The sequence below is a fragment of the Equus asinus genome, chromosome 20, assembly GCF_041296235.1.
Source record: "Equus asinus isolate D_3611 breed Donkey chromosome 20, EquAss-T2T_v2, whole genome shotgun sequence".
Taxonomy (NCBI): Eukaryota; Metazoa; Chordata; class Mammalia; order Perissodactyla; family Equidae; genus Equus; species Equus asinus.
In genome coordinates, this window is record NC_091809.1 from 87,567,238 (window position 1) to 87,585,619 (window position 18,382).

The 18,382-nt window shown below is 35.7% G+C and overlaps 1 protein-coding gene across 1 annotated transcript; it reads left to right on the plus strand.

Moving 5' to 3' along the window:
* The first annotated feature begins 7,147 nt into the window (after positions 1-7,147).
* On the plus strand, positions 7,148-8,098 carry LOC106830126 (olfactory receptor 52A1-like). Its single transcript, XM_014839555.3, has one exon. The coding sequence runs from the start codon at positions 7,148-7,150 to the stop codon at positions 8,096-8,098; it is 951 nt and encodes a 316-aa protein (XP_014695041.3).
* Positions 8,099-18,382: the final 10,284 nt, after the last annotated feature.

An 18,382-nucleotide genomic window follows, 5' to 3' on the forward strand; every position in this document is an offset into this window, starting at 1 on the left:
CATCATTTATTGAAGAGGCTATCCTTTTTCCCATGTGTTTTGGCACCTTTGTAGAAGATCAGTTGATCATAGATGTATGGATTTTTTTCTGGGTTGTGTGTCCTATTCCAGTGATCTATTTTTCTGCTTTAATGCTGGTGCTGTACTGTTTTGGTTACTGTATCTTTGCAATATATTTTGAAACCAGGCAGTGTGATGCCTCCAGGTTTGTTCTTATTTAAGATTGCTTTGACCATTTCGGATCTTTTGTGGTTCCATATGAATTTCAGTTTTTTTTTCTTTCTACTTCTGTAAGAATACAATTGGAATTTTGATAAGGATTACATTGAATCTGTAGATCACTTTGGATAGAATGAAAATTTTAACAATATTAAGTCTTCCAATCCATAATCATTATATCTTTCCAATTATCTGTGTCTTCTTTAATTTCCTTCATCAATGTTTTATAATTTTCAATGTACATCTTTCACCTCTTTGGATAAGTTTATTCCTAAGTAGTTTTTCTTTTTGTTGCTATCTTGATTGGGATTGTTTTCTTAATTTCCTTTTTGGGTGGTTTGTTATTTGTGTATAGAAACACAACCAATATTTGCATATTGATCTTGTATTGTGCAACTATACTGAATTTGTTTACTAGTTCTAACAGTTATAATTAATACACTAGAAAATTAAACTATTAACTATTAACAGGAATAGTTATGGATTGTGGAATTTATTCTTGTCATCTTCATCTTCAACAGGCTCTCCATCAGAGGTGCTAAATTCACTTATATGCATTGTACTGGAAGTCTCCATCCCACATTTCCCCATATTTTTGTTGCTGATTTCCCTCAATGCCTAATTTTTTAATGAGGACTCATTTCACACCCTGTAAAAACTCAGAGAAAAGTGATTTACATTACACCATGTACTGAAGTTGAAGTGAAATATTCAGGTGCATATGTGTATGTATATATTTCCTCAGTATTTAATTTGATATTCTTCTCAACCTGAAAATAAAGTTTTCATTACCAATTTGGAATAAGTTATTTTCCAACTATGTAGAGAGAAGAAATGTATCTAAAGAAGCCTCAAGTGTCTGGCCCACAGCTAAGAGCCCACTATCCCAGGGAGGCTGCTTCATTAAAAGATCTCGTCAGAACTCTAGATCTGACAGCAGAAAGCAAGTGTAAAAGCTTGAAACACCTATCTGTGCCCACATAGCATAGGTGAACATGGTGTCTGTTTCCTCACTACAGCTCCCTGCACGAGGTAAAGTAGGTCTCTGCGAAGTTACATTAGCACAGGCACAGGTCATAACTATGACCAAACAATGTATACATTCATCCCGCAGCTCAGAATTTTGGAGAGCATTATAAGGACTACATGAATGGGAGATAAGTACTAAGAAAGCAAAATACCCACAGAGACATAAGGAAATAAGAGGAGGATTCTAGTGTATCCTATTGATTCACACAAATGACTACATTATTTCTTGCTTAAATGATTTCAAACACTTTTAACTTTAATTAACGCTTAATTCCTTCTTAAAATATTTCCACTTCAAATCTACATATATATTTACATATTTTATTCTTCAAAACATGATGTGGACTGTTGTTGGAAATACGATTAGAGAAGTAGTTTTGTGTATATATATACATGTATATGTGTGTGTATATATGTATGCATGAATGTATATATGCATTTTTATGTATATATATATGTGCATATACACACACACAAACTCGTTTCCCTATCTCCCACAATATTCCATATCATGTTTTGAACTGTAATAAGGTTTAAATGTGCATAGATATCCACAACATTTGTTTCAAGACTCTTCTTTTGCCAAATCCATTCTCTGCTTGAAACTCTCTGTTAAATTTTTCACTCAATTAGTTTCAATTTACAATTTAACACTCAAAAGAAATCTAAAAATTAAAACTAATCTGTGGTAATAAAAGACAAATAGTTGCTTGGAGTGAAGAGGGATTCGGACAATGACTGGAATGTGGCATGAGGGAACTCTCAGGGGCATTGAAATTTTCTCTATCTTATGTTGGGTGCTGGTTACACAGTAGTATACACATGTTAAATCTCATCAAATGGAATAATCTAGACTTCTTATCGTGTTGATTGACTTTTCAGCTGTTAGGCCTGACAAAGACTGCTACAAAAATTATAATCCAAGTTTTGTTGTGGACTTCTATGTTTGTCTCTCTTTATGAATACCAAGTAGCAGAACTGTTGGGTCATAAGGGAGATGTATATTTCTCTGCAAGAAAAATCCAAGGAGAAAGAAAGAATATGAAACCGTATTAACACGGGACCTGAAAAGAAGGAAAAATGAATCTAAACTATTATTTCAAGAACTTAGCTATAAAATATTAGAACAGTCTCTGAAATATTTCTGTGCTAAAAAGATTCTGTTCATTTAATAGGAATTTCACATTGATATATGCACACTGGAGAAGGAAGAGAGGGGGAAGTTAAATACTCCAGGAAGAGTAGACAATTGATGGAGACTTGACCCTGAGAAAACTGAGTGAGATGGGCATAAAAAAGAGAGGGGGGAAAAAAAGAAAGAACTGAAGGACAAGAGAGACAACAAAGGAATATAATGGAAAACAATCCAAAAGTAGAGAAAAGAAGGTGAAATAATGAGTTGGGAGGAAGAGAGAGATGTCAACCCTTAGAATAAATTCCTGAGGAAACTGTGTGGAAAAAAGAGCAGGAAAAATAAATGAAGATGACAACTGATAAAACTGATAGAAAGTTGTACTGAACCTGGACAAATGATTATGAGGCTGAACAACCATTGACAACTTAATATCAAAGAATAAATACATAAATAAGTAAATAAACACACTGGCTATGGTACCACATGAGGATAGTGTCAGACAGTTGAGCCTCACTCAGAAGAAAAATATCTAGGTGGAAATCCCTGCATTTTTGTCACTGTCATCTAAAACACAGAACCTGCATGCTTGCTAGAGAAAGGTAGTTTGCCACCTTCATACTGCAGTTAATTAATGATTTTCTATGGCAGGTGAGTGAACTACTAATACTCTGGCTCAGAAAACACCCTACATTCGAAATATCCTCTAATTGCTGAGAGGGATAACTCATTACTGACAATAACCTATAAAACTTGTTATCTGGGATTTTGAGTAGATCACTGTGAGACAGGAAAAATGCTATCACTGAAGTTAGTGCCAACTCCTATCAAGAAACAGAAGAGATAATGATGAATTATTAAATATCTCAATGAGTGGGGGAAGCCTGGAGAATGTTATGCTTGAAAAAATAATGTATTCAAAGTTCATTTTAAACCGAAAATTACTAAAAAACTAGTAAGCAACAAGTGTAACATTCTTTGTAGTAGTAGGAGGAGGAGTAGCCTAGTGGTGGAAGTAGCAGTGGGAAAAGGAAGAAGAGGAGAATCAAGATTACTATTATATTCATCAACACAATAGTATCTATTACACAACTTCATATGCAGGTATTTCCAGGTAACAGAAGATCGAAAAGATAATTACTCTTCATTTCTATGTCTTAAGAAATCTCTTATTTCTCGCATTCTCTGATCTCACTACTGATGAGCTTATACACAGCTTTGTCTGAATGTAACCCAAGATTGGATATTTTCTGATTCTTAGTCCATGGAGTTCCGTTCCTTCTATAATTCAGAGAACTCTCTGACCCTAAGTCCCAGAGCCATAACCAACTCATTCCTGGGAAAGAAACCTGTGGATCAGAGGGATAATGATACTCTAGGGGAATCAGAAAGGTGATGATGCTCTGGGATCAGCCCAGGCACTTAGAAAGTCTAGCAACATTTCCATTAACATCTACGTCTGCTGGAAATTTTGTGAAAACAATAATGCATCTAGCCCATCACATGCCAAATCAACCCTCAGCTCCATTCAGGTAAGTTTCTGCCCCTACAGTTTAGGAACCGGGAGTGGATAAGGGGCTGTGATGAGTTTCTATTTTAGGAGGAAATGGATAGACTAACATTATTAATCCTGCTTCGGTCATTAATTTTTCTGTCCATTGTTGTGCTATTTCTATTCTCTGTTTAGAATTTTTCATCTAAAAAAGGAGTTTTGGGGGCTAGATTAATGTAATTTAGAATTGAGAAAAATTTACAGATAATTTGGTCCCATCTTCTTACATTTATGACCCTCAAGTAATTTATAATATATGCAAGATGGTTCCCATGATTCTAGATTCTAGTCACCTGGATGCCTATTAACTCTCTGGTTTACTGAAAATAAAAAAGGATAACGATGAGACAACTAACCATCTGTGTCTGTGGAAGCTGTGAGGGTATTTGAGTGTTATGGAAAACAGAAAGAATATAGGAAATCATAAGCCATGAACAGCTTTAGTATCTTTAGTACAAATTTAGTAGCTTTAGTATCAATTTACACAGCATCTTAGTCCTCTTTGTGATGTGGCAAAGGATACCCTGACCTCCTTTCTGGTTGCTTGCTTCTGTTAGAGATCACCTGTTAGCACATTTTCTTTCTCTTCTACTCAATAAATAAGACTGAGACAATCCCTTATACGGCTTCATTTAAACTATTTTAAAAACTAAGGGTCATCAAACTCATGCCCTTGTTGATTCTCACAGTAATTGCATTTAACGTAAGTTAGATGCCTTGAGATTACCCTATCTTATTCCTACAAATTCACGAAGCCTGTAAATAAGTAATTATTACAAATAGATTTTTTTAAAAATCATGTGACATTTGTTTAACTGCCTGAAAATGTACAAACTAGTTAGGACATCACCTTTTTATTTTGGCTGTGATCAATCTTACACAAAAGAAGATGGAAGAAAGCTCTTTAGCTTTGGAATTTTCACTTTCTTATGAAATTTTATTCATTTGTATCATCAAGGAGTTTTCATTTCTGTGTGGTTTTGTTTTGGCTCATCAATATTTTTGCAGCCTGTTCTTGTCTTGACAAAATAAATGGTCTTTTTTTAAGCTACTATAGATAATATTTGAACTGTGCCAACCACTGATCTGTTCCATGTATGATCTCATTTAGCACCGAGGTAAGTGAGGTTATCATTCTTAATTTACAGATAAATAAACTGTGGGTAATGTGTAAGGTACTTTGGCAAGATTCCATAAAAGGTAAATGTTTGGGAGGGTCCAGGATTAGTAGCTAGGTCATCTCTCCGACTTTCTAGCCCTTGATTTTAACCACTTGCTGATTACTGGACAAATAATCTGATAAAGGCATTATCATCAAGTGGGTGGGCTTAAATATAATTTTTTTTGCCTTTACAATATCAGCCAATTATTGAATGATTATTCAGGAGATACTGATTTTTTTTTTAATTTTGAGATTTCTTTCTCTATTAGTTTCTATCATTTCTGGAAACTCAATTTTATAACTATTAGCAACATCCTCCACATATTTCATCATTTCTCCCATCACATACTTCCAAATATTACATGTAGACATCAAAGGAAATTATTTCTTGTAATAATTACTGCTTTAATCCATATTCATGACTATTCTGACTATAGTCCACTCATTAGTATTGTTGCTGGATCACAAGCAAAGAAATCTCAGTGTCCCTCTCTCAATTTTTTCATTCGTATAAGTGTTATTGCACCAAAAGTTTCTTTCATACCTCTATATATGTGCTTCAAGTGACTATGAACAATTATTTATATGACTGTTTTCAAGAAATTGTCCCAAGATTGAAACAGAAGTAGACACTTCCACTGCTAGTCGCAAAAGGATCGTTTTTCCAGGGTGTATGGATGTGACCAGATCAGAGGAAATCTCTTTGTGGGAATGCTTTCAATCAGTGTTTAGTCAGTCAGATTGAAGTAAAATGTGAAATGGTCCAAATATTAGAGAATAATTAATGAAATAGATACTAATGGGATATAGAAATAAATTTCTTAAACTTGAAATGTGGATCCCACAAAAGAGAGCTCAGGTAATTTCTGGAAAGAGTGTAAAATTAGGGAGATATTAAAAGTTCGTCATTATATTCAGAAGTGTTTCAGGATTCAAACCACAACTAACTAATCATACTACAGTGTAGAGTATAGAGTCATGACGTGGAGTCACAGTATACTGTAAATTTATTTAAAACAAAGTAGAAACCCCACGGTGTAAAGTAGAAGGATATGCAACTTTAACAAGTGATCCACTGACCTGTAACATGTGGAGGGAAAATATTGTCATGCTCATCTAGCTATATGGCATCTCTAAACTGACTACTTTCTGCTTTTGATTACATTCTATCCTCTTTTTTCAGTTGTTACTCTTCTTGAAATGTTTCTCTGTAGTTTCCTTTTTTTTTTTTCAAATTTCCTAAGCCCCTCTCTAAAAAGCATTACCTATAACTCTTTCTATTCCACTGAACAAATCTGCTTTAAACATAAGTGAACCTTAATTCAGAGAACTAACTACCCCTGGCTGCCTTTCAAAACAGACCACTCTCTTCAAATCTCCTGTAACGGCCACATTTAGTTTCTTGGCAAACAGTGACTTGTTCAATATTTTTATGATGGACTGAGTGAATGTAAGACAGCTAAATGCTTTCCTATCAATCCTCATTTGAGACCCAATGCCACAGACTCAGGGATAAAGTCCTGAGACCTGGGACCAGGAGCAGTGTTGGCTGAGGATGAAGGCTCTGAAAGGACTATGTGCTAATACACATCGGGCGACAGAAATTGAGTTGTTCTAGGTCTCCAAGATTCCAAGAAAGAATCTGCATTTGCAGCAAAATTAGTCTGGCATCTAGAGGTAAGTAAAGAAAAAAAGCCTGCTGATGGTGTTTCAGACAGAGCAGCCTAGAGGTCATAGGAGATATAAAAGATGAATGTTCTCAGAGTCGTGGTTTCCATTTCCACAAAGGGTAAGTCAGAAATCCTGAAAATTTCCTCTGTTCATACGTAGCTCTACTAAAAGTTTTGCAGGGTTATTTACTACTACTATCTTCGCATATAGCATAGAACCTCTGGATAATCTGGCCAAACTGGCACCCAAAGCACTGAACTTATTTCTTCAATGAGCAATATGTCTGAATGATAGAGAAGTCTCTGTCCTTTTCACTTTCCATTCACATTGTCTTTCTGTTAGGTATGAGAATCGGTGTCGAAAAGAGAGATCACAAACTTCCATGGCATCCATTAACACATCATATCTGGATCCCACAACAGTGACGCTGATTGGCATCCCTGGACTGGAGCATGTGCAGTTTTGGATTGGGTTTTCCTTCCTTGTAGTATGCCTGGTGGCTCTTCTGGGAAATATCATCTTGCTGATCATCATCCCTTCAGAACGCAGCCTGCACCAGCCCATGTACATTTTCCTGGCAGTGCTGGCGGCCACTGATGTAGGGCTCTGTGTAGCCATTGCTCCCAAGATGTTGGCCATCTTCTGGTTTGGCTCTTGCTCCATGGCCTTTGATGCTTGCCTCACCCAGCTCTTCTTCATCCATACTTTGCAAGGTATGGAATCTGGCATCTTGTTGGCCATGGCCTTTGACCGCTATATTGCCATCTGTAACCCTTTGAGGCACACATCCATCCTCACACCTTTCGTTCTGGTTATTATGGTGCTGGTTGTGGCAATCCGGGCAACAGTGCTTGTTGGTATTTTACCAGTTTTAATCAAAAGACTACACCTTTTCCATTCCATTGTAATTGCCCACTCTTACTGTGAGCACATGGCTGTCGTCAAGCTGGCTGCAGAAGACATCCAAGTCAATAAAACGTGTGGTCTCCTTGTGGGTTTTACAATTCTGGGATTTGACATGATTTTTATCCTTATTTCCTACATCCTTATTTTCCAGGCTGTTTTCTGTCTACATCAAAAGGAGGCACAGCTGAAAGCATTTAATACATGCACAACTCACATTTTTGTTTTCCTCGAGTTTTACCTTCTTGCCTTCTTCTCTTTCTTCAGCCACCGTTTTGGACACGTTGCCCCCTCTACCCACATTCTTCTGTCTACCATCTACCTCCTTGTGCCACCAGCACTTAACCCTATTGTCTATGGTGTAAAAAATAAAGTAATTCGTAAGCGTGCAGCACAGATTTTTCTTCTGAATCATCGATCACTCCAGTGATCTACTAAATGTTTCTATTCATGAAGAGAATGCTTTTACTTCCTAGACATGGAGACAGGCTGAACTCTCTGTGTTTATGTTTGGGGCTTCACTTCAACATGCTCAAACTTAAAGGCATTTATTTCACAAACTACAGCTAGGATGACATAAAATCTATTCAGGTAAAGACTGGTATTAGCTCTATTCATTCATTTTTATCTTTATCACTTCCTTCCTTTTAATTAATTTGTGTTTAGCAATTCATTTACTTCTTGATAAGAAAGCATATTGATTTTCAAACTTTCATCTTTTGGAATGTTTGCATTTTAAGCTTTGGATTTCTCTTAAATCATTGCTTTTGTCACATCCCATAGTTTTTGACATTTTGTCTTAAGGCACAATTATAGTCCAGTAACAAAATAAACTGTCATCATATCTTCCTAGCTTTAACTTTAAAAACACCAAGTCAGAGCCCCTCATTTTTGGGAGTTCTGTGAATCTGCATTCCCAATATATCTTACTAAATGATAGGAGAGAATATTCATTAGACTCTAGGATAGATATCCTGTTGTAACAGTCAAGGGTAAAGGAGCTTTTGTCCAGGTGCATAGCTGTTACCAAATAGAGTTTCTATTAGTGCCACTGACATCATCCTTTTTGACCCTAGAACAGCAGCCAGGTCAAACTGGCACCATCACTGTTGCATCTGGCCTTAAAGTCTAGCTGCTTGACAAAAACTCTAACCCTCAGGCAGGTATGCACCAGTTCCTAGGTTATTCTCCATGAGCTGGAACTCTAGCAGAGTGAGAGCCAACCCACAGCTCAACCTCTGAACTGTTTCCAAGACACTGTAGCACTGAGTACTCAGTTTCATTTCCTAAAGCTCTGGCTAACTCTATGGTCTGACATTTGGCTTTATATCTAATTTGTCTCTTCCTATGGAAGGGACTCTCAAGCACATCCCAATATTGATAGGAACCAAAGCCTGTTAGCCTTTTGGTATATGAGCTTGCAGGTACATTCTCCCAATGACAGCCAGGTGCCATGGCTTGGTTTGGCCTGCCCCAATCATCTGCCCCAATGGCATTATCATTCACATGAGCTTAGATATGTCCAAGTTTATGGGCAGGCCCATTTCATAGTCCATAAGTGGAGAAGATAAGTCTTTCTGTCAGCACAAATTTACTTTAATTCCTACTTTCATAAATCCTTTCTCTGGATCTAGATTCTTAGATGTGAGTGATGGTGACTGAAACTGTGCCTGCACCATCTTTCCCAGTTTACCGGCTTAGTCAGTTGTTTGGTTGCATATATGAAGTTACTGTATACCATGGTGCACAGTACTGTTCTATCACAATAAGACACAATCCCTGATCCATGGACAATAAAGCTGTCATTACTGCTGCACCAGAAGGTCAGCTGCTTCAGTCACATATTCATGTTACATCTTTTCCTTTTACTGTCACAAAAAGGCCTTGAACACAAGATGGATGCTTTACTCTTCTAGCCATCCTGGAATGTTCTTACCCTGAATTTGTTCATCTAATCTCTTCCTCTAAGCCAGCCACATTGCTAGGCTAATCTATAACTCTGGTCAATGCTCTAAGAGTTGTAGAACATTATCACATTTCCAAATATCCCTGTGAAATGCAGTTTACTTTACAGCAATGATATAAGCCAATTGAAGAGACTCATGTTATCCAGAATGTTCTAGGATTCCCTGTAGGTACTTTTTTCTCATAATACTGAGTATAAATTATGTCTTCCCTGAACTTCTCAAAGAGTGGCTGCACAGAGGATGCAAATAAAAGCCCAAGATGAGCTGTATCAATTAAGAAGAACAAGCACACTAATAAATTATATAATATTCTTATGACCTTTTAATCCAAGCAAGAGTTCTGTGTTCTCAGTATAGAATATTTGTTTACATGTAGCTCACATCTACACAGCAACGTAGCTCCAGGTCCTCAAATGACTGGTAAAACCATACACTTCTGCTCCTAGTAGGCTTCACTATAGTTCATACAAAAATCCGTGTTAATTATAACTCATGTACTAAATATGAGATCTAGAATAGACAATTGTTGTAACAAGTCAAAGGTGTCACATAGTGTAGTAGAATAATATTCTTTCTTTTTAACGCATGCTGATGAGTAAATTGGATATTCACATGGAGAAAAATTACTCTAAAATAAATCTTAATCCCAACATGACATCTTCTACAAAAAGTAGATTGCAGATTTATTTTAGATGTTAATGGAGAGGCCAAATAATAAAGCTATAAGAAGAAAATATGGGAGAGGAGGTATTTTCATTATCTTGGGATAAGCAAAGTTTTCTTAAATAGTATTAAATAGAATATAAAAATAAAATCTTGGGGAAAATATTAATAAATTGGACTATAGTAAAATTAAGAATTTATGTTCATCTAAAGGCACTATTAATTAAAAGAGGAAGGCACAAGGAGAGGATATACACATTAACTTGCAATGAATCTATAGATCATTTTGGTAAAAACTGACATCATAACTATATTCTTAAAATACAAAAATATAGTATGTCTCTCCACTTGTTTAGGCTTCTTTAATCTCAATGTTTTGTAGCTTTGAGCATACAGATTTTGCACATATTGTGATAGATTTATACTTAAGAATTTCTCTTTTTTTGAGCTATTGAAAATGGCACTTACTTTTAAATTTTGATTTCCAATTGCTCATTGCTAGAGTATAAAAATATTATTGGTTTTTGCACATTGATCTTATATCCTGTGATCTTGATAAACTCACTCATTATTTTTTTTTTCTAGATTTTCTGTAGAGTCCCTTGTTGTTTTCTATGTACACAGCATGCCATCTGCAAATGAGGAGAGTTTTGGTTCTTTCTTTCCGGTTTGAATTTTTTTCTTTTTCTATCCTTGTTGCAAACGCTAGGATTTCAAATATGATATTAGAGAAACGTGGTGAGAAGGAACACCCTTTCCTTGCTCTCAGTAATAGAGAGAAGCCACTTAATCTTTCACCATTACTTATGATGCTTTTTCCTCGATGTCCCTTATCGGTTTGAGAACGTTCGTTCCTATTTCTAGTTTGCTGAGAGTTTTTATCATTACTTGATACTGAAATATTTTCAAATGATTTTTGCATGAAATAATATAATTATATGGTTTTTCTCTTGTTACATCTCTTAATGTGTTAGGTTACATTGATTACTTTTGAGTGTTCAATCAGCCTTGCATTCCTGAGATAAGTCCTATTTTTTATGATGTATTATTTTTATTTTGCAGGATTTAATTTGCTAATATATAACTGAGAATTTTTACATCTGTATTCATGAAGGATATTGGTTTGTGGCTTCTTTTCTTGTCCTATCTTTGTCGGGTTGTCATTATGAGTAAAAGCTGGGTTCATAAAATGAGTTTGGAAGTGTTTCTATTCTCTCCTAGTTTCTAGATGATATGCGGATTTCTTCCTTAAATGTTTGATAAAATTCACTAAGATATAGATATAAGAAAAAAACATATTGTTGATTTATTCTTAAGTGTATTTTGTTAATTTTTTCTTTCAATAAATTGATCTATTTCATCTAAATTGTCATATTGATGTGCATAAAATTATTTGTAGCATTCTATTATTTTCATTTTGCTGTCTGAGGCATCAGTAATGATATATACCTTCTTTAATTTCCCATGTTGGTGATTTCTCTCTCTCTCTCTCTCTCTCTGTCTCCATCCCAATCTCTATCTTTATTCCCCTCTGTCAATTTAGTTAGAGATGTGTCAAATAAGCAGCACTTGGTCCCATTAACTTTTTTAAATTGTTTCTTTTCTGTTTTGATTTCTGCTCTGGTTTTTAGTATTTCCTTCCTTATGTTTGTTTTTGGTTTACTTTGTCTCTGTTTTCTTTTTTTTTTAAACAAAAGCATAAATTATTTAGCTGAGACCTTTCTTACTTTCTAATATAAGAAATTACTGCTATCATTTCCCATTAAACACTGCTTTACTTACCAAAGAAATTTTCATATCTTGTATTTTCATTTTATTACATTTGAATATTTCCTGAGTTTCCTTGAGACTTCTTTGAGCCATGGATCACTTAGAAGCATGCTGTTTAATTTCCAAATATTTGAGAATTCTCTAGATATATTGTTTTGTCATTGACGACTAGTTTAATTAAATTGTCAGAGAACATACTTTAAATCATGGGATAATTTTTCTTAAAAAATTCATATTCACTTAAAAATAACTCATTGTGAAGTCGTGACAGTGTTCTTATTTTTAAATATATATTTGTGTGAGTATGTATGTTTATGTTTATCTATTTTCAGTTTTTAGTTTTGCTCAACTAGATTGCTAGCTTTGCCCTGGTTTCCAGGAACGTGGGCTAGCCAGAGCAGCAGCAGCAGTGGAGAAAGCAGTATATGCGTTTTTCTGGAGGTGCATTGTCACTGAGGCAACTTGGATATTCTCTAAGAAATGTCCAGGCAGTAAAATGGGGATAATCATCATAGAATAGTAAGGAAATAAGAGAAAAGCCTGAGGCGTTCTGCTTTTCTAAGAAAATTCCTGCAGTTTCTTTTACTTAAATGATTATCCTTGACTCCAGTCTTTTTGACATTCTACATATCATCTGTTTACTGATTTTGTTGCCTGTGTCTCCGAAACACAGCTAAAACTAAATAAATTTTGCAAACTCATTTCAACCAATCTTACCCAAACCATTATCATCACTATCCTGAATTATTGCAATAAATTACTAACTTGTCTTCTCTCCTCGATCTTCCCTAAGAAATTTTACAAATTTCAATTGATTCTATAAATAGCAGGCAGAGGACCCCATTAAAATTCAATTTAGACATTGTCATTACCTTGCTCAAAACCACCCAATAATTGTCCATTTTTTCCAATGATATCCTTGAGTCCTTCGTATGACTCATATGGCTTATCATTCCCTAACATTTTCTCTTTGACTCACTACTGCTGTCCCCACCCCACCACCAATTCCCTCCAGCCTCACTGTCTCCTCAATCAATGTATTCTCCAACTCAGGACACTCAGGCGAAACTCAGACTCGCACAGTGAAATGTCTACTTGGATACTGGCCTTAGGATATTTGATATTCATCTTTTTTTTTTCCTTCTGCTTTTTCTCGCCAGCCACCCCCACCCCCCGCCCCAGTACACTTGTATATTATAATTGTGGATTCTTCTAGTTGTGGCATGTGGGACGCCACCTCAGCATGGCCTGATGAGCAGTGCCATGTCTGCGCCCAGGATCTGAACCAATAAAACCCCAGGCCGAGGAAGCGGAGCATGTAAGCTTAAACACTCGGCCACAGGGCTGGCCCCGATGTTCATCTTAGTTGACCTGCTCTTTTCCCAATGTTGCTCGTCTCACTAATAGCAAATATAGGTTTACAATTCCTTAGGCTGAAATTCCTAAACTCCCCTGTACCTCTTTCTTTCACATATTACTTCTAAATCAGCAAATGCTCTTCACTTTCCTCCAAAAATATCCAGAACAAATATTTCTCACCACCTTATCAGCTAAGATCCTATTACAAACATTATTTATTTCTGATATTTGCATTAACAATGTGGTTTGTTTTAGTTCTAGTTCACAGTATTCACTGCACAGGCCGAACAGTATTATACATTATACTGTTATATATAACAGTATTATACTACACACTTCTCACTGTGGAAGTATTGTTTTTCTGCTCCGGCAGCATCAGTCTTTGTTATGTGACTTGCTTTGGCCAATGAATGTAAATAGATTTAACTGTATGACTAATCAAATGAAGTTTTCAGCTTCATTTCATGGTATAGTTTCATAATTTCTCTTTTCTCAATGACACGGCAATAGCAGTAGTTCCTAAGTGGCTACGCTTTCATCCTCAGCTCCAGATTGAAGTAGTAAAGCTGAAAACATGAGTACAAAATATATTTCTTTTTGTTGTTGTTGTTACAAGCTCATAAGATTTGAGGAACTAATAATTTAGTCTATGTTGCTTGATACAGTATCACAAATGGTGTCCTGCCTCAACTATTTCCCTCTTCAGCTAGTGATCAAAAGCAGAGTCAAAGTTATCCTCCAAAGCACAATTCACACCATGACACTTACCTACTTGAAAACTAGCTTATATTGCTTGTTCTACTCAAAGTAAAAGACTAGTCTTATAATTATTACAAGGGCACGCATCCTCTGGACCCCTTTTAGGTCTCAGAACTCATCTCTTACAAGTGACCACCCCCATATATATCTCTTTCCAATTATCTCAGCTTTCTGTAGTTACTAAAAAATGCAAGGTGTGTGTAACCTCAGAGACTTTTCATTTTCTGGATTTCTTTTTCCTCTGATACTTTTCCCCAGATATTCATGAAGTTCATACTCACTAAACATTGGAACTTGTTATTGCAATTCACTTGCTCTCCAGTTCTTATGTCTTAGCAGGAAAGAGAGAGAGAGAAAGAGAATTGTTCCTACAATTTTAACCTATCACCAGGGGCAATCAGTATACAATTTTTAAATTAATTCATTAAGAAAGAAGTGATGAGAGAGTAAAGGATGAAATATGAAAATCATCACATGAAAGGACTATATTAAACAATTTCAAGGTGTAAACAGTTAACCATATGAAAATTATGAACACACTAACTTCAATGAGATCAATGAAGCACCCACTAGATTGCTAATTATAAACACAGTGACCCTAACAAAGCCAGGAAGAACAGACTTAATACAAAGAAAAGAAAAGATATAATGCTAGGATGGGACAAAAAGAACAATTGGGAGATGGAGCAAATAAGACAATAATGATAGCCTATAATTCAAAACTTTTGCTTCACCAAAAAAGTGAGATAGATCTCAATAGGGGCTATTTTATTATACACGACTTAAACATACTTATCTCTTTATAGAATAAACAAATAAGGAAGGAAGCAAAAATTTTGCTAGTAATCACTAGGGGTAAAAGCAAGTAGTGCCACTCCCATTTCAGCCCCTTGACTCTTGGGCCTATGAATCTTGACCATGGGGAAAACATCGCAAACATATTGGACACAGATTTAGAGAATATATAGCCTCCTGGGGAACACTGTCCCAGCTCTGCAAGGTATTCCCACTTAGATGATGCTATAACTGACATCAAAAAGCCATTCCAAGAAAGCGATATCAGGAAGAAAGTTGAATAGTTTTCAACACTTATCCCTCCACAGAAACACTGATTTTAATAACCACCCATGAACAAGAATACTTCGTGGATGCCTAGGAGTCCAGCAGAGATGTCCCAGGACCCCATTAGAGTGAAAAAAAAACTTCAAGAATAGATGCAGTGAAGAGGGTAAGAACAGTTCTACTTTACCTGTATCACTCATCCCCCAAAGTGGCATAGTTAAGGCCAAAAGAGATCTGCTCCGCCCACAAGTCATTCCATGTGGGAAAGTGAGAGTATTTTGAGTATTTGGCTCCCCCAACCATGTGGGAGGATGCCCAAGGGGCCACTTCTTTCTCACTCCATCCAGAAAAATGAGGAGATCAGTCTGGCCAAATAGTCTGGAGGCAGCTAGGAGCAGGGGAAATGACAGAGGCTCACAGCAACTGGAGAGTGGAACTCAACTAAGGGCTATGGATTCTACTAAGTGCCTCACAGGATCCACCAAGAGGCCCACCCACAAACCTTGTAGGGTGAATCACCTGCAGACCCATCCAACTATCCCATGTATGCTACCAGTAATATGCATGCCCCTCTTCTCAACAGCTGGCACCCCATGCACATCCTCACAGCGGGTACTTGTCAGCACTTACAGATCATGCACAAGAACATGCAGATAGCAAGCTCAACTTTGCTGAATTGGGAGAAGGCACATAACCTTGAACGCTACAGGGCATCAACCTAGGGAAATAAATGAGAAGCTGTCAGTACCCAGTCTGGCTTTGTGAGATCAAGGAGGTATGCAGTCTTAAGACATCTCCCACAAGAAAGAACAAGAGGAGTGGAGAAGGTGCATGCATAGAAAAGGTCTGAGAGATCCCATAATCCCTACGTGGGCTGATTGGTAAAGGCCTTTGTCTCCCAAAGTCAGTCGGTAAAGACTGGAGGAAGTAACTCCTTCTTCAAATGTGAAGAGAGCAATGCAAGACCTCCAGAAACATGAAATATAAATGAAACATTACATCACAAAAGAAGCACAACAATTTTCCAGTAACTGATCCCAAAGAAATGGAGGTCTAATAATTATCAAAGAATTCAAAATAATTGTTTTAAAAAGCTCAGTGAGCTGCAAGAGAATACAGACAGCACAATGAAATCAGAAAACAGTACATCAACAAAATGAGGAGTACAATAAGGAGACAGAAATCATAAAAAAGAACCAAAAAGAAACTCTACAGCTGAATAATCCAATAGAAAACATCCATAGCAGACTCAACCAAATAGAAGAAAGAATCTGTGACCTCAAAAACAAGTCACTTAAAATTATCCTGTGAAATAAAAGTTAAGATCGTTCATCACCATTAGACTTGCTTTATAAGAAATGCTAAGGGGAGTTCTTCAAGTTGAAATGAAAGTACACCAAATAGTAACATGAAAACATGAAAGTATAAAACTCACTGGTTAAGGTAAGTATATAGCCAAATTAAGAATACTCTTACACTGTAATTGTGGTGCACAAATCACTTTTAACTCCAGTATAAACGTTAAAAGATGAAAGTACTAAAATTAATTATAGCACAATAATTTTTAAATGGATACATAATACAAAAAGTTGTAAACTGTGAAATCATAAGCACAAAAGAACTAAAAATATAAAGCTTTTGTATGGAATCAAAGTTAAGTTGTTATCAACTTAACATAGATTGTTATAACTATAAGATTTTTATGGAAGCCTCATGCTAACTACAAAGGAAAAATCTCTAGTAGATACACAAAAGAGAAAGAGAACGAATCAAAGCATATATCTATGGAAAATCATCAAATTATAAATGAAGATAATAAGAAAGGAAGAAAGAAACAAGGAACTACAAAACAGTCAGTAAACAATTTGAAAAATGGCAGGTAAGTCTTTACCTGTCGATAATTATTTTAAAAGTAAATAGATTAAATTTTCCAGTCAAAAAACATAGAGCATCTGAATGGATAAAAACAAGATGCAACAAAATGTTGCCTACAAGACACTCAGTTTAAGTTTAGGAACACACTTAAGCTGAAATGAAAGTATGGAAAACAATATTCCATGCAAATGGTAACCAAAGGACAGCAGGGGTTGGTTATACTTACATCAGACAAATAAACTTTTAGTCAAAAACTGTCAAAAGAGATAAAGAAGGCCATTATATATTGATAAAGAAGTCAACTCTTAAAAGGGATATAACAAAGTAAATATATAGAAGCACACTACATTGGAGCACCAAAATATATAGAGCGAATATTTACAGAAAGGAAGAGAGAAATGGAAACACAATAATAGCAGGGGGCTTCAGTACCTCATTTTCAACAATGGATAGATTTTCTGAACAGAAAATCAATATGGAAACAGCCAACTTGAATAACACTATAGACCAAATAGAACTAGTGGACACATACAAAACATTCCATCCAAAAGCAGCAGAATGCACATTCTTCTCAAGTACACAAAGAACATTCTCCACCACAGACCATACATTGGGTCATAAAACAAGTCCTAAAAATGTAAGAAGACCAAAACCTTATCAACTGTCTTTCTCTGCGACAATGCTATGAAACTAGAATCAATAACAGGAGGAAAATAGGAAAATCCATGGATATGTGTGAATTAAACAATTCACTCCTGAACAGACAATAGGTCAAGAAGAAATCAAAGGTGAAATCCAAAAGCATCTTAAGAAAAAATAAAATGGAAACAGAACATACCAAAGCTTCAAGGGTGCAGTAAAAGTACTTCTAAGAGAGAAATTTATAGCGATAAATGCCTACATCAGGAAAAAAGAAAGATCTCAAATAAACAACCTAACTACACACCTGAAAGAACTAGAAAAAGAGGAACAAACTAAGCCCAAAGTTAGCTGAAGAAAGGAAATAATAAATATTAGAGATGAAATAGACTACAAAAACAATTTAAAAGATAAAATAAAAGTTGGATTTTGAAAAGAACAAAATTGACAAACCTTTTAGACTAATGAAAAAAAGAGAATACTCAAATAAATAAAATTATATCAGAGACGTTGCAATTGATACAACAAAATTCAAAAGATCATGAGATCACTATGAAAAATTATATATCAACAAATTAGATAACTTAGGAGAACTGAATCAATTCCTAGAAACATACAAC